This window comes from Melozone crissalis, unplaced genomic scaffold, assembly GCF_028551555.1.
Source record: "Melozone crissalis strain CALT ecotype California unplaced genomic scaffold, PUWL_Pcris_2 ptg000088l_1, whole genome shotgun sequence".
Classification (NCBI taxonomy): Eukaryota; Metazoa; Chordata; class Aves; order Passeriformes; family Passerellidae; genus Melozone; species Melozone crissalis.
In genome coordinates, this window is record NW_026535865.1 from 487591 (window position 1) to 507637 (window position 20047).

The 20047-nt window shown below is 48.1% G+C and overlaps 1 protein-coding gene across 1 annotated transcript; it reads right to left on the minus strand.

The window, feature by feature from the left end:
- Nucleotides 1-108: 108 nt before the first annotated feature.
- On the minus strand, nucleotides 109-16591 carry RAB11B (RAB11B, member RAS oncogene family). The gene is made up of 5 exons (XM_054290972.1): nucleotides 16485-16591; nucleotides 10864-11059; nucleotides 8216-8409; nucleotides 6214-6294; nucleotides 109-1924 (listed from the first exon to the last, which is right to left on the minus strand). Exons 1-5 carry the CDS (start codon nucleotides 16522-16524, stop codon nucleotides 1779-1781), a joined length of 657 nt encoding a protein of 218 aa, XP_054146947.1. The 5' UTR covers nucleotides 16525-16591; the 3' UTR covers nucleotides 109-1778.
- Between the last annotated feature and the right edge of the window lie 3456 nt (nucleotides 16592-20047).

Genomic DNA, 20047 nt, shown 5'->3' on the forward strand with positions numbered 1-20047 from the left:
TAAAAGTGCCAGCACCACGTGCATCCTGTGCTGTGAGCTGGAGCCCTCTCAGTGCATACAGTACAAAATTAAAGGCATTGGTCTGGAAATCTTATAAAAGAAAAACCATCAGCGTTAACTGCCCTTAATTTTATTACGTAACCAGACAGAACAGTTGAGACTGGAATGTCAGATTTCCTCTTCAAGCACAATTCACAGTTTCATATTTGCTTTGTATCAGTAAAGAAAAATCAACTCACTAATATGCAGCTGGGATTCATCCAGTGAGGTACAGGCTCAGAATACAGAGCAAAAACTCACTGCAAATGGTGCCACAAGCCTTCAGGGAGCAGCAGGTGCTTTCCAGCTCTTCCTTTAGACCATTTCACCCAGTATTTGCCATCAGAACATTCAGCGGATACCAGAGGGGATACAGGTGTGCAAGAGCTAGTGAGTGATGAAAAGCCATCAGAGATTTGCACAAGCAAGCAAGAGACTGACTACACAAAGTTGTGGTAACATTCTTCCCATTCAGCACAATGAAGAATTACAGTAGTTAGCCCTGCCGATGACAAATCTGTTACATCAGTGAAGTACAATCATTTAAGAGTTACAGTCTGCAGTTCAGTAAAACGGTAAGAAGAAAACAACAGATTAGTAGTTATTATGTGAAATCCTAATATTATGCATTTTAGTAGAGGTCAATAGTGAAAGATCATGAAGAGAAAGTTCCAGATACTATGGATCTGCAGAAGTTTTACAAAATGTATAAAGTATTGTGTTTCTCTACAACAACCAAAACCCTTACAAGTGCAGGTATATATGTGACATGAAAATATTGCCTCACTCACTCAGACAGGGGCAGGAGAGATCTAGAGAAAAAGCAGCATGCAAAAAAAAACCCCTGGAACTAGCGCAGATCCTGCTTTCAGACACTGACCTACAGTACAAAAAGAAGCCTACTTGTACAGGCTGCAAAAGGTTTCTGAAATCAATGTGCTGGCACTTACTGTACAATAATGTTAACTGATTAACATAAGCCATGAATAAATATTACGCCACTTCATAAAGCCTGCACAGGCATTCATGGTGGCAGAGAAAGCAATGCAGACATATTTCATTGTTCCCAAATAAACAAGAAGAGAGAAAGATTTCCCAAGCAGGAAACAGTAAACTACACAGCCAGACTAACTGTATTAGGGGTAATTACAGAATAAGTAATGTTATTTTCAACAGCTTTCTTATGTGTGTGCAGCCACTAAAATCCTCACTGTGAGACTTCATCAGGACAGAAAACAGAGCATTTGGCAGGATAGCTAGTTTAATTTCTCCCCCATGTTTACAGAAACACAAGAAAAAGAGATATCTGATTATGGGAGGAAAAAACCTTGTCACCTAAATATAGTTATTTCTTCAACTGGTAGAGTCAAGTCCCATTGTTCCCCTCCCAGAAAATAACAACAACAACAAAACCAAACTGAAAAAATCCTAGCAAAACCAAAACAAGCCTATTTGATAAGAGTGTTTCATGGGATAATATCCAGCAGCAGATTTTCCAACACAAACATGTCTATCAGATCAGTGACTACATTTCAAGCCCAGAAGTCACCACATGGAAGGGGTTTCAGAGGCAGGAGGATGTTAGCCCTACAATTAAAGCTCTAATATGAGAGGGGAGACTTGGGAATGGAATAAAGGAGGGAGGAGGGAGTCACTGAATCACAGGAGATAGGAAGTGCACACAAGTTTCTAAATGAAGCACAGACAAAGTGGAGGGCACAAGAGTCATCTAGAGAAGGTCACAGGTTCTGACAGCACTGGAGTTTGTTGGATTTCTGTCCGTCAGTGGTTGGCGGGACGCTGATATCCACCACGTTGTTGCCTGGAGACTCATCGTGCGCAGACCGGTCGGCGATTTGCTTCTGCGACACGATGCGGTAGATCTCTGCAAGGACAGCACACGGTGAGAACATGCCGGAACTGAGAAGGAGATTTCAACTTGAGGGCTCTGAAAGGGAATCTAAGCTAATCAGATGTGGTGTGATGTTGCGGTGTGTCTTAAGCTTCCGGGTCCATTACCCAGGTGTGCCTATACCTCTCTCCCTTCCCCCTTGCCCCCATGCTGAGTGAGTCATTCAGGCTTAACATTCCAGTAAGGCCTCGAGTGGCTGGTCAAGTTCAAAGGATGCCCCTCAGGCCTGGGGGTCATTGGCCTGTCTGGGTGTCATCCCCCCCTGAGACCCTGCCCCTCTCATCGGGTTGGTGGCTCACCTGTACCTCCCCTCCCCCTGTCCCTGAGCTTAAAAGGTGAATCAGACCATGCGGCCGAGATTCTGTTGGAGCAGTTGCCTACATTCAGACCTCTGTAACCATGGAATAAACCTCTGGATTAAACCCTCCAGCAGAATCCATCTCCTTTTTCTCCTCACCATTCGCCTGAAGTCTTCCTCCTGAGGTAAACGGAGTTCCTAACAAGCCTGGACTTGTTCAGTGCCCAGCTGCAACCACCAGCAAGCCAAAGGTATCTCTGGGGTGATTACACCACAGTTGCTGCCTTTGGCCTAGCAGCGAGGGTCAGACTGGCCCAGGCACAATATAACTGGAAATATTGGGATTCATATTCCAATAGTGTGTAACATCTGGCTGGCATTCCATCTCTGGAATGAATACATCAGCTCTGTCTGGAAAAGTTATAAAGACAAGAGTCCTCACTGCCTTCCACAATAGCACTTCCTATCCTGTTCTCTTTCAATGATTCCATGAAAATGGGGATTATTAAAAGGGTTTTGTTGCAGCGTGTTGCAACTTCCTGTTTTACTTCCCAGTCCCTTCCCAGGTGTGGCAATACCTCTCTCCCTTCCCCCTCGCCCCCTTGCTGAGTGAGTTCTGTCAATCAGTCAAAATTCCAGCAAGGCCTCGTGTGGTTGGTCAGGTTCAAAGGATGCAATTCAGGCCTGGGGTCATTGGCCTGTCTGGGTGTCCCTCGTCCCCTGAGACCCTCCTCCTCCCACCTGGTTGCTGCTCACCTGTCCCTTCCCCTCCCCCTGTCCCTGGGCTTCAATTGATCCAGAACCATGTGCTAGGGATTCTGTTGGAGCTGTTACCAAGATTCAGACATCTGTGACCACGGAATAAAACTCTGGATATAAACCCTCCGGCAGAATCCGTCTTCTTTTCCTCCTCACCCTAGCCTGAAGCCTTTCCACCTGAGGTAAACTGAGTTTCTACAAGCCTGGGTTTGTTTCAGTGCCCAGCTGCAACACCCAGCCAGCCAAAAGCGTCTCTGAGGTGAAACACCACAGCTGCCGCCTTTGGCCCAGCAGCAAGGGTCAGACGGGCACGGGCACAATCTACCTGGTAATATTGGGATCATATTCCAATAGGTTTTCAAATGAGAAAGGAGCAAGAATGCTCATTCTAAAACAGGGAATCATCATCTTTCTGATTAAAAAAAAGTGAGCAGCATACTCTAGAAACACCAATCACCAGGGTGCTGGGAAACCTGCTGAGCAGCAACAGGTTACCCGATGCCCACCTCCACTCCTGGCAACCTGCTGCCACCAGGTAACAGCAATGCTCCTCTGCAACACATCAGTGTTCTTACCAAGTAACAGCAATGCTCGTCTGCAACACATCAGTGTTCTTACCAAGTAACAGCAATGCTCCTCTGCAACACATCAGCTTTCCTACCTATGACAGTAAAAGCTGCATGGGTCCATAAAGCCCCAGACTTCTCCAAATGAATTTATTTGACTCAAACTAACTTAATGCTTGAAAGCATACAGATCCACAAAGCTGTAACCACTGAAGACAGACTGCCAACTTAAAAGCTTTCACAAACAAACTGTTTCAATTGCATACTTAGCAGAAGTCTAGTAAGTGGAAAGGTTTTTAAGTTAAATTATTTCACTGACTATAAGTCCTTGTTCCAACTTCCCTCCATTGTGAAACAGGAAAAGGGCAAGTACTTTCCTGGAAGTCTGTGGTAAACATTATGGTCACATTCATACAGCCACAACCCCAAAACAGCAACACCCAAAGCCTTTAGTAAGGATTAAAAATCACAGAGGACTTTGCAGGATTTTTTTAAGGGGATTTTTGGTGGTTTTTTGGGGTTTTTTTTTTAAGAATCTGCACAACATATATTTATGTTGTTTAAAATGAAAACCTTTAACTCAAGGCCAATCTTGTTGCCACTGGCTACCAAGAGATCTTTGCTAAAGGGAGGAGGGTTGTTCAGAGGCTGTCACACCTTTTTCTTTCCTGCTCAGTACAGTATTTGAATTTCAGCTGTTTAGAGTGGTTGCCAAGTCCCCTTTGCTTTGGTGTAGCATCTCTTTGGGGTGCTTTGTGGTTTTTCTTTTCTTCCAGTTGTTAGTTATTCCTCAAACAAGTGGCCAGTAAGGAAACTCCTGCCCTGCTGTTCCCATTCTCTTCCCTCCACCAAGTCCCCTGTGGTGGTTCCCAACTCACTACTCTACACAGCACATTTTCCTAGGTTCCTTCTCTCTTAGAAGGATGATTCTCCCCCAGGTGTAATCACTTTAGGAATAACCTTTTCAGGACTTCTCAGTCTTATTATCCATGTGCCTATGCTACCTCACCAGACAAATTCAACACTTTTGGGAGCCCAGGGTGCTGTGAGAGAGAGGGGTTTGAGTTCAGTTTGCCTGGGCCTGACCTCAGATTGAGGTGTTACAGCACTGTGGCTCTCCCAGAGTGGCCTGAGGCCAGCATCTCTAACCAGGGTCAGTCTCAGGACAACACTGCAAGGGAAGACAGGATGGATGGTGACTGTTTAACTACACTCAGAACACTAAAATAAAAAATACTCTCTCTAAGTGCCAGGGAAGTTGCTTCAAATCCAGCCAAGTGTCCCAGATAAGCCACAAATCTGCTACACAGTGCAAGACCAGCCCAGCTCCAGCTCTGGGCAGTCAGCTCTGCCTCACACTCCAGATGCTTCACTAGTGGCTCTTTAATAACACAGATCTGCTGGGCACCAAATACAGCCCATTCCTCATCTGTCAGGCTTTTACCTATGGGGGCAGCTTGGCTACCCTTTATTTCCTGTCTGCCTCTTCTTGGGCACCTTGGAGCCAGAGCTGGGGTTGTTCAGTCTGGAGAAGAAAAGGCTCTGGGAAGATCTTAATGCAGACCACCAACAACTACAGTGCCCCAAGAGAGCTGCAGAGGGACTTTGGACAAGGGCCTGGAGGTACAGAACAAGGGGGAATGGCTTCCCACTGCCACAGGGCAGGGTTAGATGGGATAGTGAGAAGAAATTCTTGGCTGTGAGGGTGGGCAGGCCCTGGCACAGGGTGCCCAGAGCAGCTGGGGCTGCCCCTGGATCCCTGGCAGTGCCCAAGGCCAGGCTGGACAGGGCTGGGAGCAGCCTGGGACAGTGGGAGGTGTCCCTGCCCATGGCTCACTGTCAACTTGACATCCTCCAGAACCTCCAGGTCCTTCTCTGTTAGGAAATTTAGGAGACTAGAGAATGGAAAAGTACAAAGCCATGGCTAATTCCAAATCTTGCACCTGCGTTGATAGTGTGTCCTTGGGCCTAGCTGTAGTATAATAACAAATAGTGAAAGAGACATGAGAAAAGAGAGATGTAACCCCTAAAGAATGAAGAAGAGTTCATGGTATAGTTTAACCAATAGATTGCTTGGCTTACAGAATATTCATAAGCTTATTATTTGCTGTATAAGTGTTTGATGCTTCCTTCAATAAATTGGACCTGTGATGAACCACCTGGTGTCCTGGTCCCCTTCCTATGACACTTTTCTGCAGAAGATGTTGTTGGTGCAGTGCAGTCACCACCTCTGCTATCAGCTGAGACTAAAAGTTCAGTAGTCCGAAAATGCTACCAGCCTGCTTTGGTGCAAGAGAAGATACTGCAACATTTAACTTCCAGCATGGCTGGGGCTTCACTGCTGAGATTTTGTGCAGGCACAGAAGTACAGTTAGCAGTCCCTTTACAACAGTGCTATTGCAATAGCTTGAACTTATGGAATATCAGGAGATAGAAACCTCCAGGAGACAGAAACCCTCACCTGGGACAGAAAGGGGTGTATGGGGTGGGAGGCAGAACACAAAGCTGAGATCAGAAAGCTTGCAAAGCAACCACTGTTCCCATCACTCATTTCCAAAACATTCCAGAAAACTACAGACTATGCCCATGAAGAAGATCCACCACCTCAGCTGCTCCTCTGAATCCATAACAAACCATACCTGTAAGGATGTTCTTGAAGGCTTCTTCTACATTTGTAGAGTCCAGGGCAGATGTTTCAATAAAAGATAAGTTATTTTTTTCTGTAATAAACAAGAAGTGGTTCAGTTAAACAAATTAACGACACTTTATTTCACATTTACTTTGAGGTTTTTTAACTTTTACTTTAGGCCAAACCAGCCAGGGTACAGTAATTTTTTCTCATTTCCTTGTTGCAAAAGGAACATCTTGGTGCTGGAGTTCAGCAACATTTCCTTTGCCCAAAGTGCAAGAACATTTTCCCCACTGCAGCCCTTGCTCAGCCAAACAACACAAAATACCATTGTCTTCTGGCTACAGATCACACCCAGAGGTACCTTGAACAAGAGCCCCAGCAAAAGCACATCAGCTGCTACAGAGACACAATTCTCCTCTGCAATCCCAAGATCAAAAGACCTACATTTCCCTAATCAGACCCCACTTCCAAATAACAATGACCCCCTGAAACAGTCTATTTTCTTCTTTCCTCTTACAATGCAATTTTTAAAAATTATTATTAAAAAAAGAAAGTGATTAGCACTCAAATATCATACCTAGAATGGTTCTGTATCACCTGCCCAGGAACAGGCAAATTTCAGTAATGGAGCTTAAACAGCAACAATTAGAGCATCACTAGCAATTTAAAACAGCCTTAGGAGGAAGTCCAGGGTTAAAAAGTGAGAAGCTGAATCAAGTGACCGAAGTAAGAGACTATCTGGGGCACCCACCAACTTGTTTTGCTTCTTTTACATAAATGTCACTTCTCCTCCATCTGAAAACTTAAAGTGGCTTTATTACCCTCAGGGTACTTGCTTACCAGCAAACTTCAGAAAGTGTGTATAAGCAAGCCTTGGTAACATTTCTAGAGGTATTTTACAAGTTGTACATTTACAATCCACCTCCAAGCTTGACAGCCACACAAAAGCTGAATGTCCCCAGGCCTTTCAGGACAGACGAATATCTGACCAGTGCTCTGCCAGGTAAGGAAGAGAGAAGGAATGCAGTGGCAGCATCTTACATAACTCACTTGACTTCTCCCAACAAATGATAATTCTCAAACCTGATGATTGCTGCATTAAATGAGACTAGATGACACCACTACATGCATCAGTGCTCTAGAGCAGCAACCACCCCATCTAAGAGAAGCTTCAGCATTCATTTGTAGCTGTCCACATTGATATCTACTCAGCAGAAGCAGGTCTCTAGGAAGGAAGGATGGACATTTTATATTGTGATTTTTTTAATTTTTATTGTGATATTCTCTCTTCTGAACACTGCTTACTGTTTCTAGCCTTGTTAGAAGAAGTGTTTATTCTTCAGCTATCAGGCAGCTCAAGGACAGTGCTTCAAAAACATGTACTACCACTAGATTTAAAAAACAACAGAAAACTGCAAACTAAAAATGGCAAAGAGAATTCTCCAAAAAAACCAAACCAACCACACATGCCAGTTAATAAGTCAAGATATTTCAATATAAAAAAACCAAAAACTAACAAAACATCTCAAATGCCTTTTTTAGGGTCCAAACTAAAGCTGGAGGTGGGAGCTGAGCACTGGCCAAACGGTGAGATGCCAGCAGCCCCAGCCATACCTGTGGAGAGCCTGGTTCAAGCATGGCTCAAAGAAAGAGGCCATGAAGGTATACAGCTGAGGGAAAAGTAAAAGGTAGCTGTAAAGCAGCATTTCCCAGGCTTGAATCTGTAAATAATTAGGTTCTCAATCTCAGACAGTCTTCCCATAACAGGCAAACATTCTGTCCTTGGGCTCTCTGAGAACACTGATCCTGTTTTCAATAAACAAACCACAGGTATTGTAAACAAAAGGAGGGGTTAGAGTTTTCTCTGTAGCCTATCGTGAGCTCAAATTTTGCAATATGCATGAAGTCAATTAACACTGTTATAAAAAGTGGCTGATTTGATCAATAAATCGGAGTCGATGCTGATCAACAATAAAGATGGGTCGGCTCCCTTCGCTTTCAGCACATACCTGCGAAGGCCCGGGCCTCGTCGGTGGGCACGGCCCGCAGGTGGCGCAGGTCGCTCTTGTTGCCCACCAGCATGATGACGATGTTGTTGTCGGCGTGGTCCCGCAGCTCCTTCAGCCAGCGCTCCACGTTCTCGTAGGTGAGGTGTTTGGCGATGTCATAGACGAGCAGAGCCCCAACAGCACCGCGGTAGTAGCTGAAAGCAGGAGGCACAGAGGCACGGCCCTTCAGCAGGGCTCTGTCCCAGCCACACCAGCACCTAGCCCATCCCGCCTTCTGTAACACGCTCCTTGTCAGAAAAAGCTGTGCTGATGCAGGTACTCTTGTTGGAGTGGTTCTGAACCCTAAGACTGTGGGATCTCAGCACATCAGTCCTGATGTGCAGAGTCACCGAGATAACCCTTGGGGGGCTCGGAGGTCCTGGAATGTTGCCAGAAGTGTCTGGTGGCTGCACTTTGATCCTGCACAGGAGACGACACCTGTATGAGGATGGGAGGATCTCACTGGGATAAATGGTGAAGGGATAGGTTAATTAAAGTGTGAAACACAGGTTTTAGAATCTCGGTACAGGGGGGTCAAGAGAAGCAAGATGGAGGAATTGGGGCGTGTCCTGTCCTTCTTCTTCTTGGCCTCCATCTTCTGTGGTGGTGGTGGCACTTTGGGATTGGTTCTTACTAAAAGTGCACTTGTCAATAAGGGTGAAAGGCATTGGGGAAAATAGGTAAATGTCTTATACGTAGTTTTGGGTATAAAGATAAGTGACCACCCCGAGGGCTCTCAGTGTGCTCATGGCTGACGTGCTGTGCTCTGTCAGGCCAGGAGAAAATCTTGTACATAAAAACTAATAAACACTGAAGACCAAGAAAAAACCTGAAGACTCTTTTCGTCCTTTGGAGCGCGGGCTGTCCCAAGGCCATCCCGAGCCTTTCCAGGCCATCAAAAACAGCCGAGAATGGGACATAAGACCAAGTTCCAAATGCAACGCTTTCTTCTAATAGCATTTCTAAAAAAATCCAGTGTGTGTACCAAAATGCTGGAGAGCCTCCAGAAACCAGGACTGAAAATGTCCTGTCTGCTCCAGCTGTGTATAGGAAAACTCACCATTGCAGAATCGCTGCAGCTGGGAGGTTTTTGTGAAGTTACAACCTAACTTTCTCCAGGAAAACAGCCCTTAATAAAATGTGAGTATTTGTTCCTGATCCTTCAACTATCTCCTGTCCCTCCTACAAATTAAAGAGGGGACTCTGGACTATATTGTCACTATCCACCAACCTTTAATCCAGGAACAGGGTTTGCCTCCTCAGCGCAGGTTTGGGCCCATTTCAACACAAGCCAATCTGTATCAGCAATCCTGTAACATCCGTATCTCTCTTCCACACAATCCTACCATTTCTCCTCAGTTCTGCCAGCACCTGTCTGACATGCTGTTGAACTGAGTCAGGGCACCAAGTCAGCAGAAATCATTCTCTTTTCCCTGATGTTTGGCATTCTGCTGGCCGAGCAGGCTGAACTGGCTGAGTGATGTGTCAAGCAGCAACAAGTGCCAGCACAAAGGAGAGGCAGGATCACAGGACTGCAGCTGCACTAACTCCCAGCAGTAAAACCTGTTGTTGTTGACCCAGACTAGACTAGAAGTTTTTAGAGCAAGAGCAAGGGTCACAAAAAATTTTCTTTAAGTCACACTAAAAATTCCAGAAAATATTCAATTTGAAATCGTCACTTACATCTGCTTCTGCATCCCTTTCCGTATAGACTGCTCCCTTTGGGCTTCAGGGTCTCCTGGTTTTCTCCCATCCTGACAAAATTCCTTTTACCTTGAGTTTAATGGCTCAATCAGTTCGTGACTCAGAAACATGTTTTTACCTTTAAAAACTGATACACATCTGTAACATAACAAAAAATCAACTCACTGATCAAAAAATGCTCTGGAGAACCAGGTCTGACCAAAGGATTTGCTTTTTGTCCTCTGCAGGATACTTTTGCCAGCATAGAAATAGACAGAGCTCAAACCACTCTGCAGATTAACAGGGTGCCACAGGTGAAAAAGCTTCTCACCTCCAGGGATTGTGCCTGATGTTGCACAGCCTGCACTACCATTGTTCCCTTCCTACTTGCTGGCTATTCAGTGTCTGCGCTCATGTATCTAATTTTCAGGGCTGTGACTAATTCTAAGTCATTGAGATTTCAAAGGACTTTGTGGCTGCAGGTTTTCCTAAAAATACCCTCAGTCTCAAGACTGAGGAGGCAGTGGAGACCAGAAGCCATGGGTGTTACAGTAAGCCACCATACCTAGACCAAAGCTTGATACCAACAGTACCCAGCTTCCATCTGAAATGACACTCGCTCCACATAATGAATGCAGCACATTCAGCACAGACAAAAAACTAAATCCCAAAACTCCAACAGAATTTCCCACAGTTTTGATTTAAGCTGTCATTTGTTTCCATAACCATAACATGAGACTCTAAAACGTACTTTCATTATATTAATCAAGGGAACACAAAAGTATTTGGATATATGACTTGGATCCACACTTAAGCCTGTCACAATGACATGTCATGTGTGCCAAGTGTGTTTCACCCTCTACCCATCCATTTATCTGCAGCATTTATCTCTCTGGAATCCCATGGAGCACAGGCAGGGTACTCACGCTGAGGTGATGGCTCGGTATCGCTCCTGGCCCGCAGTGTCCCAGATCTGGGCTTTTATCGTCTTCCCATCCACCTGGATGCTCCTGGTGGCAAATTCCACCCCAATGGTGCTCTTGCTTTCCAGATTGAACTCATTGCGTGTGAAACGTGACAGAAGATTACTTTTCCCAACTCCAGAGTCTCCAATCAACACAACTGAAAGCAGAGACGTTATTTTCACAATTAATTTCTCACACCAGCACAAACTCCAGGCTGCAGTGAGGCCTGGCAGGCAGCACCCACCAAAAATGAGTCAGATAACACAGGAGAGACAACACAGACAACACCACAGTCTTTACTATGCACACCTTGCTTCTCCAAGCCCAGGAGAGCCCCAGGCTGTTTTGTGGGAGCCTGGTCCTCAGAGATGAAAATGAGAAATTGCTACAGTGACTCTCAGAGTCAAACAGTGCTTTGGAAGCCCCAACCACTGCAGCAGGCAGAGGTAAGACATGCCCCTCACACACTCAACCTTTGGCACAGGAAGGCTGCAAGCCACATTTTAAGAAACACTACAGGCAAGAACACGGCAACAGGCCACTTGTCTGCCCAACAAAAGCCTTTGTACAGTGTAAGTGTACTCTATTTTTATTTTAAAAAATAAAAAACATGGTAAGCAAACAATCATTTGCAGTCCCTGTTGGAGTCATATAGGGTATTCTAATTCAATAATTTAATTAATAAATCTGTTCACCACAAAAAGGGGAAAACAGGAGATATTTGGTACTACAAAAAAGATACAAAGCAAAGCAGAACTTCATCCAACAAAACAAGTTGTAGTAGACTGCATGAGAAGTAAGAGATGAGCTAGAAACCTCTGCCCCCACACATGGTGTTGCCATGATAACAGAAAAATGTAAGTGCAGAGATCTTCAGCACACAAAACCCAGCTTTCCTGAAAGGAATTGTGAAAACAAAGGCACATCTTGAGGCAGGAGGTTCCCTCTACTTTTTTGCTTATAGATGAGAGCAAGAAACAACAGAGAGAAACAGAGCTGAAACAGCTGAGCCAAGCTCCCTTCCTCTCACAAACACTCTTATCACATACCCTTTGGAATTCAAGTGTCCTGGCTCAAGCAAAAAAGGAAGAAAGGCAGCCAGCCTCTGTGAGCTTCTTTAACCTTGGGAATATTTCCTACTCCAGTTCTAAGCACAGATTTGCTGATCTTCCTCATTCATGGACAAAAAATAGTCTCAATTTCCCCCCAGCAACTACAGAAGAACCTTCTCATTGCACACTCCCAGAATGAGCTCACCAGTGTTTTCCCAGGGCCAAGGATCGTACTTGTCTTTCAGTGGTGCTGCAGCTTTTCTCTGCTCAGGCCATTGTTGAGGATGGAGCCCTGCTCCAGCTCGCTGCCATCCCAGCCCTGAGCACATTCCCCGGCTGGTGCTGACCCTGGCTCTGCTGCACAGGGCCATTGTTGAAAGGCTGGAGAGCCCCTGTGCAGCTCATCTGCCTGAGAGCACAGCAGACAATTGTGCTGGCACAGCTGAGCAGGCAAACACAGCACAGCAGGAACGGGCAGCCCGCACAGCGTGGCAAGGCACCACAACTCCCACCCAGGAGAACCTCAACCAGCTCCTCACAGGGCTCTGCCTGCCCTGGCAAGCAGCCTCAACCACTTTTTAGGGTATGAGAACAGATAGATTAAAAAAAAAAATATTTTATTCCAAGTTATAACTCTAGGATTTTGTCAGCTTTATTTTCTGGACAGTTTTCCATCACTAATTCCACGGGAGCTTCCAAGAACAGGCAGAGGTCACCCATCCTGCCCAGGGACCTGGAGCTGGAGTAGGCTCTATCCTACAGCAAAGCCCCGGCCAGAACCAAAAGTAACAATATCCACCACACAAGCTAGACCAGATTGGAAGACCCCTGAGGCTTCCAACTGTTTCTGAAGGGAGCTATCTTCCCATGAGTTTGCAGCTGGAGAAAGCACAGCCTTTCCACATTCTAGCCATCTCTCAGGCTCTGGCATTTTAAAAGTATCAATTTGGGGCATAAACCATGCAAATGGCTCCCAGGTCATTAACTCCATCTGTCACTGGAAGAAAATTCCAGGGGTCCTGTGCTCCTCTGGCTGGTTATTCACAGGCTCCCTTCACCGTGCTGCCCCACACTCCAGCAGAGCTTCTAGGAGAGCCTTTTTCAGAAGTCACAGGAAGGCAACCAGATCCCAATTCAATAAAGAGCATTCCTAGAGTTTCCATGTGCTTCCTATTAATACCCAATCTTGAGCAGTAAAATGACATTTTCACTTTCAGGAGAAAGATGCCAAGACTGGGGGCCCTACATGCAGAGAGAGCTACAAACTTATTTTCTACGGGAGCTGGGCAAGAACCTTCAACATTCTGGACTAAGTGATTAGATCTTGGGAAAGTTTCTAAATTTGGTAACAGACCGCCTCACAGTATTGCCTGTTCAAATTCAGAAGTCATGACAGAGAAGGAAAGAGTTCCCAATGAGAGGTTAAGAGTCTGAATACTCTCTAAACACATCTCACCAGAACCGAGGAACTCGCTCTCAAAATGCCCCTAAGGGCCACACTGGAGATGAAAAGATCCTGGCAGTGACATGAACCAATAACCAGCACCAGCCACCTTCAGATGGCCCAGAGCACACAGACAAGCCTTGCACAGTGCCCTGTTTATATCCTGAATCCTGCTCCTTCAGTATTTCCTGATTTTCCCTCTCCTCCAGCACCCACTGCCACTCTGTGGGTTATGCATCACCACCACATCACCCATCCATCAACTCAGTCACCACCTCACTCTGCCTCCTGTGTCTGCAACACCCAGAGCTGCAGCACAATCCCACCCCAAACACCTGCCCTGGATGCTGACATCCTTGTACGCAACAAGCCAAAGTCAGAATGGAAATTGCAGTGCCATACATCACTGGTAAGAAAGAGGAAATAAACAAATCAAGTTTATGACACAATTCTAAAAACACTCATTTATCAATCTGGGGAAAAGAATATATATTTTTGAGTATATAAGAAGATTAAGACTCCCTCTAGCAGAGACCATCTAATGAGAGTTTGTGATAAATCTGAAGTACATAAGGTTGCCAGATATTGGTGACTAATAGGATACACATTTGTTGTTAAAAACCACAGCCTTAGCTACACAGAGACTAATCAGAGCAGTCTAAATTCCCACAAAAGTAAAAGAATGCTCTTTTGCCCTATGGCTGATTTTTCCTGCCTTTTTCATGAGCCAGCACACATCTGCACAACCTCAGATTTAATTTTTAAAATAAACACTGATAGTAGCTAATCTTGGGAGCAAAATTAATGTGCAGCTCACATTTAATAGGTACAAGGCTTCCAACATTTTTAATGGCTCTTCAAAGGTCACGAATTCAATTCCAAATCAACGCATTCAAAACACATCCTGAAAAGTCCCTGCTTTTTCACCATTCCTGCTACAAAACTAACTGGGAATAGAGGCCAGGACTGCTGGCTCCACTTGGGTCACATCCCTGAGCACAGGCACAAGCTCTTCGCAGTCTCACACCCCACGCAGCCCTGCACACACAGCTCAGCTCCTTCCCCCAAAGGCTGGCTTAGGCACTTTGGTAAAGAGTAATATTCTGTTGTGATCAATAAAATAAACAGTTCTGCTGGGATGCACGCAGAAAAAAAGGGAAATTGGGAACAAAGAAGCAGTAGGTCAGCAGAGCAGATCTGACTGTAATCACTCACAATCCCAGACTGCTCCCAAACCTTGAGTAGTCATTGCCTGCCACACGCTGTCCTTTGGAAACAGGTGGCAGGGGAAACAATCAAGCTTTAAATTTAATCAAAACAAACCTTCCCTGACTTAAGATCCTCCTACATCATTATTTCTACCTCTAACTACTACACAGACTGACAGAACATAGTTCAAAAGTCATCTGTGTAGCTAAGAAGGGGCTAAATCACAAACCAAACTGAGTCCCGGACATCATTACAGCAACTGCCCTTGAGGTTTAATTCTACTATTGAAGGAGGCAAAAAGTAGGAGAGTTGGTCCCACAGCAGAGCACTCACCCCACTTGGTCCCATTTATATTTTTTTTTGTCTAGTCCCAAAAAGCCTCAGAAGAAGGAAAAGATAAATAATCAAACCCACAAAGAAATCCTTCTCTATCTATTTTTTTTTTTTAGAAATCCACACAACAACCCCTCCCAAAAGATGCACAGAAAAGGACAATTCTCTCACCCATTTTTTATGAAGTGCTACAAAGTTTGCCAGCATCACCACAGCACAGATCCTGACCAAATGGCTTTAGGTTCAGTCTCATTCCAAATAACATTAAAAACGCATTTCAAAGCAAGTATTTTCAAGATGAATGCATTCTCCCTAGCTAATTGACAATTCAGAGCAAGAAAAAAATAAGTACAATTTTTAGGCTTTCAAGTTCCTGGCTATTAAACCACCTGGGAAACAGACTTCAGAAGGAAACTACTTTAGACTCAGACAGTTTAGTATATTTTTACAGGCTGGTTGTCTGCTTTATAGGCAGAGAAGAAATAAGGGCTTTTTTTCCCCCATTGTCTTCAAGATTCAACCCACTGTAAAACAAATAAAGCAAATGGGCAAATATATTTATAAAATATTTCCCACAGATGAGTAACTGTTCTTTTCTTTGCTCCACCAGTTCAGAAGCACTGCTGCCCTTGTGAGCGTCCAGGTACAAAGACATCGAATGCCTGGGAAATTGTCACAGCAGCAGGAGACCCCCAGAGCCCTCACAGTCCGCCACAGCACCGCTGGCACTGCCCCTCCCAAGAGCGAACTCTGGGGATGGAAATCAGCTTTCAGCCACTCTACCAACAGTAGATCTAGTGCAAAACAGGCTAGGAAACCAAAGCCGAGGGTGCTACACCCACCTGCACTGCTCCTCGGGCCTCACAGGCAGAGCTGTGGGCTGCTCCGGGAAATTGGGCAGCTTGAGCCCCTGGACAGGCCGGCCTGGGGAAACACCCACGGGACAGAGACCCCGCAGCCATCCCACGGGATGACATCCCCCGACTGTCCCGGAGCCAGCGCAGGAGGAGCAGCACCGAGCCCTCACAAGAGCCCTGGCCAGCCCGACATGCCACAGGAAGGGGCAGGGCAGGCGGCAAGCACCCATCAGCACAGCCAGTTAACGCTGCTCCGCTCCCAGGCTCCCGGTACCGGCGCTCAGCGGGGACCTGCGAAGGAGCCTCCACCGAAGCTGACGGTTTGGCAGCTCCGACTCTACACCAGGCGATCTCCACACAGCCACGGGCACGGCTGGGCACAGCCCCGGCCCGCGGCCCGCCCGCTCCCCGCCGCGGCTCCGGTCGCCCCCGGGGATCGCAGCCGCCCAGCTGCTGGCGCACAGCCCACGCGGGCCGGACCGGGCCGGGCCGGGGTGGAGCGGAGCGGGCAGGCCCTTGCGGCTCTGCCGCCGCTCCCCCAGCTCTGCCCCGGCTCCAGACCAGGCCGGGGGCCCACAAGGCCGTCCCGCGCACCAAGGCCGCGGCGGACGCCCCGGGCCCGCGCGACCCGCTGGTCCCGGCCGAGACCGGCGCGGTGCGGCGGCCGCGGCCCTGCTGAGCACGTACCTTTGAACAGATAGTCGTACTCGTCGTCGCGGGTGCCCATGGCGATGGCGGCGCCGACCCTCTGCCTGCCCGGCACCGACCGCGGCCCAGACGGGGAGGGGCGCTCCGGCACCACCCAATCAGCGCCCGCCAGAGACCGCAGGAGGCGGGCGCTGCGCCAGACCCATCAACAACAGCCAATGAATGACGGGAATTCTGCTGACTGGCGGAGAACGGTGCCCAATCGAAGAGAGGCAGCTGGGGAGGGGCGGTGCTTGGGTGCCCGAGCCGGGACCCTGAGAGACGGGGCGGGGTTTGTGTGAGGGCCGGGGCGGGGCTCCGGGGCGCGGAGCGGGGGCAGGCTGCTCGCGGCGGGGGCTGCACCGGGTGGAGGGCGGCTCTCAGGGCCCTGGGGACCCTCCCGGTTTGAGCGGGATCGCTGGGAGAGAGGTTTCGCCCCGTTTGAGAGTGACCCCCGATCGCTGGGGCATGGCGCCGGCTCTGGGCGGGGGAGAGAACCGGCCCGGCCCGGGGGTCAGCGCAGCAGCGGAGCCGGGGAACCCGGCGGGGGAGGCCTTCAGCAGCGCGGCTGCCTCCCAGAGCCCCCGCCCCGGCCCCCTCGCTTCCCCCTCGGGCTGCTCCGTGCCCCGCTGAGCGCTCCCGGCCCCACCTTCCTGCTCAACACCAGCTGAAAGGCCGTTCTGGCGCATACATGCCCTCACGGGGACACAATTGCTCGAGGAAAGCATTTCCCCTTCTTTTTCCTGGCACGGCTCTAGGCAGTTTCCTGAGCGGAGCAGTGACGAAAGGCAGAGGCTGTGGCCGCTCGGGCAGTGACGGCGGGACGCCCTTCGCCTCGGCTTTGCGGGCTCCAGGTGGGACATCCTTCATCCTTCACCTTCCCGACGGCAGAGCTACAGCAGCTCACGCTGGGAACGCTGCCCGGGCTGCAGGAGCAGCCTCTCGGGTGTCCTGCTGCCCTGGTGGCCCCTCCTCGTGACCCCATACAACCTATGTACACTTGTGTCCCATCACTGGACTGACACCTTTGGTTGTTGTTGGACAAACCCTGGCAGGGAAGCTGCCGACTGCCTCCCCTCCTCTGTGATGTGCAGGGAAGTGGCTCTGCTCATCACACATTTCCCTCTGTGCTGTGCTCCTCGCAACAGGTCTGCCCTACTTCCCTGGAGGAGTGTTCATCCAGCTAAAGGATTAGTGCATCTGCAGTATCACAGAGGGAGCAGCAGCAAGACTGAGACAATGGTGAGGAAAAAACTCTGGCTTTGGACTTATTTTTGCTGGCTTTGGGTGATGCTCAAAGTGGGAGCCATGTCAGGGTGGGGACAGATTCAGACCCTCCAGGCTCTGTGGCTCTGAGCTGCTCTCAGCTTCCCCCAGTTGTGAACACCTTAGACAGGCAGGACCATGGTATCCAAGGGATCCCATTTCCAAAAATAAGTGCTAATGAATTAATGGGGGCAGACAAAGAGGCAGCAGCCTCACAGCTTGGCTGGGTGACACCCAGGCTATCAATGACCCAGGCTCTGAGAATGGGTGACAACCAACATGCTGCAAGCACACTACGATCCCACTGCCAAGGTGTCCCTGTTGCATATCAGGCAATTGAAGCAGCAGGGAAGGAAAGCCAAAATTTCACAGAACCTGCAGTCTAGGAAAGATGCAGCTCCAGCCTAGCAATGGTTTGAGCCAGTTGTTCCTCTGTGACAGGCAGCAGTTGCTGAAGGAGTGGAGAGGGAATCTTTTCTTAGGGGTTTTGGTGCTCACATGCAGCATGGAGCATCAGACTTTTAATCCTTCTGATGCCAAAGGGAGTTTTAACACCAGGATCTACAGGAAGGTGTTACTACTTTCTCCTGTTGATGCTGTTCCTGTTTCTGCAGGACCCCAGTGAAATGCCTTGGTGGGTGATGACTAGGGCACATCCAGGGGTTCTAAGCATCCAATGATCAGCATTCAATAGCATCAGGAGGAACAAAGCTGGAACATGTTGGATGCAGAATCTCTTAGGAAGGGCTATTGTCCCATGCTGAGTTTCTCACTGCTGACAATGCTGCAACCAGTGAGTGGCTATGTGACAGGAGGGAGAGGAGGGTGACTCCTTGCTCGTCTGCAGAGGGGGCCTTTACTTCCCTGATTTGCTCTGCACAGTAGAAGTAAAACATCTTATTTTCATTATTACAAGTAACTTTTTTAGTTCTGAACTGAACACTTATGGAGGAAGGCCTAAAAAACCACTAAAGCTATTTTTTATTAGTTTGGATGGAAATCACTTTCTTCTTTTCTTCTAATGCCTGGGAGTTCTTGCCAAAAGTTCTAAAGAGCAATACATAATGGTGGTACCATTGTGAGTGCCTTTCAGCTCCAAAATCCCCTGGGACTGGTTTTTAACATGGGCTGCAGGGAATGGAGATGATGACTTGGTGTTAGAAGAGGGATGCTGTCTTGGGGCTGTGTAGGGTTAAGCATGAGCTCGTAGTCCCCACATTCTTCACATCCTGGAGTTCCCCCAGCTCGTGGCATGTTTTGCATTGGAGAATCACTGTCATGTCACCAAAACCAGCTATGTGTCACTGATGGGGTAATGCAATTGCAGAACCTTCCACGTGTCCTCAAATTGGCCACAGGCCATAAAGCTTCCAGGGCAGTGGCCTGAGGTCCCACCTGGGTCAGCAAACTGGTGAGGAAACTCCCCTGTCACCCCTGTCAGACCATTCAGCTGCTGCTCTGGGGTGCCACTGTCAGCACACTGGCACTGCTGGGGTCACAGCCCCTTGGCAGCAGAGGCTGCAGTGACCCCACGGGCCCCGTGGGGGTCCCTGCACCCCCCACAGGCCCCATGTGAGTCCCTGCAACCCCACAGGCCCCGTGGGGGTCCCTGCGCACCCCACAGGCCCCCAGTAACACCAGCTCCTCTCACCAGCTCAGCCCCGCGTTCCCACAGCACAGCCCCAGTTCCTCTGTGGTGCAGGGACACAGAACAGCTGAGCTGGTGCCCTGGGGGGACCCCAGACAATGCCCCCCAGGGCTGTGCCCATCCTGATGCTGATGTTTAGCCTGGCTCCTATTCCTGGCTCCTGCAGACTCCCAGAGCCTTCACGTGGCTCCTTAGGGCCCCAAACCCTTGGTCAGGCAAAGGTCAGTGCCAGGTCCCAGCCCCTTGCTGGGGGCTCTGGCCATTCCCCCCACTCTGAGCACAACCTGCAGATGTTGCAGCTCCCTGAGCTGGGCACTGGAGCATCCCACAACAGCCCTCCCTTTGTTTTAGTGGGGCACCCTGCTAATATATTGAAAGGAAGAAAAGAAAAAAAAAAACTTTCAAGATATTTGAGTACTGCCCTTATATACAATATTATCACAAGTAAAAAACATAGCAGAATTAAGACCAACAGGGTGAAGTACAATATAGACTCCTGTGCACAAATACTTCACAAAATCACAAAGGATTCTCAGAAGGCAGTTATTTATCAACCTGTTGATCACAGAATCACAGAATCATTAAGGTTGAAAAAGACCTCTGAGACCACCAAGTCCAACCTGTGATCAAGCACCACCTTGTCCACTGG

Excerpts from the sequence above, each read along its gene's own strand:
- RAB11B (XM_054290972.1), bottom strand. The coding sequence starts at position 16,524 with ATGGGCACCCGCGACGACGAGTACGACTATCTGTTCAAAG. Across the intron at positions 11,060-16,484 it reads GTACGACTATCTGTTCAAAG|TTGTGTTGATTGGAGACTCT; the intron begins GTACGTGCTCAG and ends CTCTGCTTTCAG. Across the intron at positions 6,295-8,215 it reads CGAGGCCCGGGCCTTCGCAG|AAAAAAATAACTTATCTTTT; the intron begins GTATGTGCTGAA and ends TGTTTATTACAG.